Here is a 2,214-nt window from a genome sequence, read left to right on the forward strand (position 1 = left end):
ATTTTGGAATCCTTTATAAATATGCGGGCGATCCCACATGACAAAGAAGAACTAGAACGGAAAAAGAAAAGAGCATAAGAAAACGAAAGAGAGAAACCACATCTTCCATCAACCTATATTCTAAGAGGGACTTGAACGGTGGATTTGTGATCGTGCTCGTTTGTAGTTTGATCCATCGCGAGTTTGGAACGTGAGTAGATTTAACCAAGAACGATCAAAGGACACGTGAATCAACCTCGACGATCCGGGCTCATCGAGTTGTAACGCGAATCGCTTCTGCAAAAAGGTACGAACGAATACTTTCGCTACGTTCTACAACACTAGTAGCTAGCATACCTCAACTGATGCAAAACTAGAACCAAAATTAGAACACTACTAATTAAATATGATATATATTAGATTATTACTTTGAATTAACTGCAGCATACGCATCAAACAAATGTACAGTGACAACAAATTAATACAACACACCACACTCGTACAAACATAAGCAACAACAAATTAATACAACACACCACACTCGTACATACATAAGCAACAACTAAGCTCAACGTAATGCAAACAACAAAGTATACGAATTATATTACGTGCACTCTTGTGCATCAAAGTGCATGCACAAGAGTGCACGTCAATGCAACTCAATCGACCGATCGATCAGGCGTCCGACCAGGTGATGCTGTACTCTCCGACCTTTTTCGGGATCCCCAGCGCCTTCCACACGGCCGGCGAAGCGTCCACGATGTTATTCGCGCACGGCGGCTGGAAGTCGTGGTCTTTGTCGCACCCATTCACAGAGTCGCACTCGTCGACGACCTTCGCGAGCACGGAGTTCCCGTTCGCATTTATCCTGATATTCTTCAGGCACCGGCTCATCCCGTCGAACCACCCCGTCGACAACGCGACCACCATTTCGTCATCCGGATGATACTTGTTGTCGCACTCCGACGGCCCCCCGCCGTCCCCACCCTTAGCGAAGCTGTTCAATGTCATGGTCGCGGGAGTTTCGGCGGTGACGGGAGGGGAGCATCGGTACTGCGGGTACTTCTTGCCGTCTTCGCAGCAGTCAGAGTAGTTCTCGCGGTTGCAGTTGCCCGACTTGCCGGGCAAGTAGCCGCTAGCGCGGCAGGATCCGGCGATGCGGACGGACGCGGCGAGATCGGGGTTGGAGAGCACAACTAGTAGTAGTAGAGACGCAAAAGCGAGAAGGGAAGTAGCCATAGTTTGTTAAGTTAGGATTTTTTATATATGCTTAATTTGATTTTTGATATCAATTAAGTGGTTCGAAGGCTAGGAATATATAGGCGTGAAAATGCATAAGCTACACCTTTTGGTCTGAGCACGGGCATAAGCTAACACTCTTCGCGGCACGGTGGCGTTTAAAATTTGTTAACGTGATGGGCCGGGCCGGGCGCGTGTGCCGTAGAGGTTATGTAACGTCGAAAACTACTTGCAAAAAAGTTAATTGGAAGAGAAATGCTTAGTTTATAGTTAAGAAGGAATTGTAATTTCTATAATTCCAGATCAAGGGAGCCTTAGATATTTACTAATTCAATTTTGATTTTTGGCAAATTTTCAATAAAAGAAGATTAGTGAAGAAAATTTGGTCTTTCGACGAGGGTGTTGTTTAATTATTAGAGTTTACTAACAAAAGTTAACATTTGAGGGCAAGAAAGAAATAATTTTTGAAAGAGAGCAAAAGAACTACTGAATAGCAGTCCCTTAGGCTTCGTTTGGTTCGGGCATAAGCAAGAACTAGTTATATCGGGGATAGGTACAAGTATGCATGGATTTTCGTAGGAACAAGGGTATTTTTTTGTTTGGATGAAAATGTGAGTATAAGCTGGAACTAGAAAAATTATGTTTGGATGAAAATGTGAGTATAAGATAGAATAGTTGATAGTTATAAATAGAAAATAATGAAATAATGATATTACCCTTATAATTGAATTTAAAATTTTAAACTTATAATTTTAAATTGAAATTTTTAACTTAAAAATTTTAAATTTTTAAATTAAAATTTTAATTTTTAATTTTTAAAATTTTAATTTTAAATATCAAATTATAAATTTAAAACCAAATTTAAATTTGAAAGATATAAAATATCAAATTTAAAATTTAAAAACTAAAAATATCAATATTTTGATGAGTTTAAAGACTTAAAAATATCAAATTTAAATTTAAAACGATTAAAATTGTATATTTTAAAATTATAAA

General features: G+C 38.8%; 1 protein-coding gene across 1 annotated transcript; it reads right to left on the minus strand.

The window, feature by feature from the left end:
• LOC109712538 (putative ripening-related protein 4) lies at nucleotides 412-1,287 on the minus strand. Its single transcript, XM_020236144.1, has 2 exons — nucleotides 637-1,287; nucleotides 412-592 (listed from the first exon to the last, which is right to left on the minus strand). The coding sequence occupies exon 1, from the start codon at nucleotides 1,216-1,218 to the stop codon at nucleotides 655-657; it is 564 nt and encodes a 187-aa protein (XP_020091733.1). The 5' UTR covers nucleotides 1,219-1,287; the 3' UTR covers nucleotides 412-592; nucleotides 637-654.

Source organism: Ananas comosus, linkage group 7 (assembly GCF_001540865.1).
Source record: "Ananas comosus cultivar F153 linkage group 7, ASM154086v1, whole genome shotgun sequence".
NCBI lineage: Eukaryota > Viridiplantae > Streptophyta > Magnoliopsida > Poales > Bromeliaceae > Ananas > Ananas comosus.

What these genes read in the sequence shown, in the direction of transcription:
- LOC109712538 (XM_020236144.1), bottom strand. Translation starts at nt 1,218, where the DNA reads ATGGCTACTTCCCTTCTCGCTTTTGCGTCTCTACTACTACTAGTTGTG.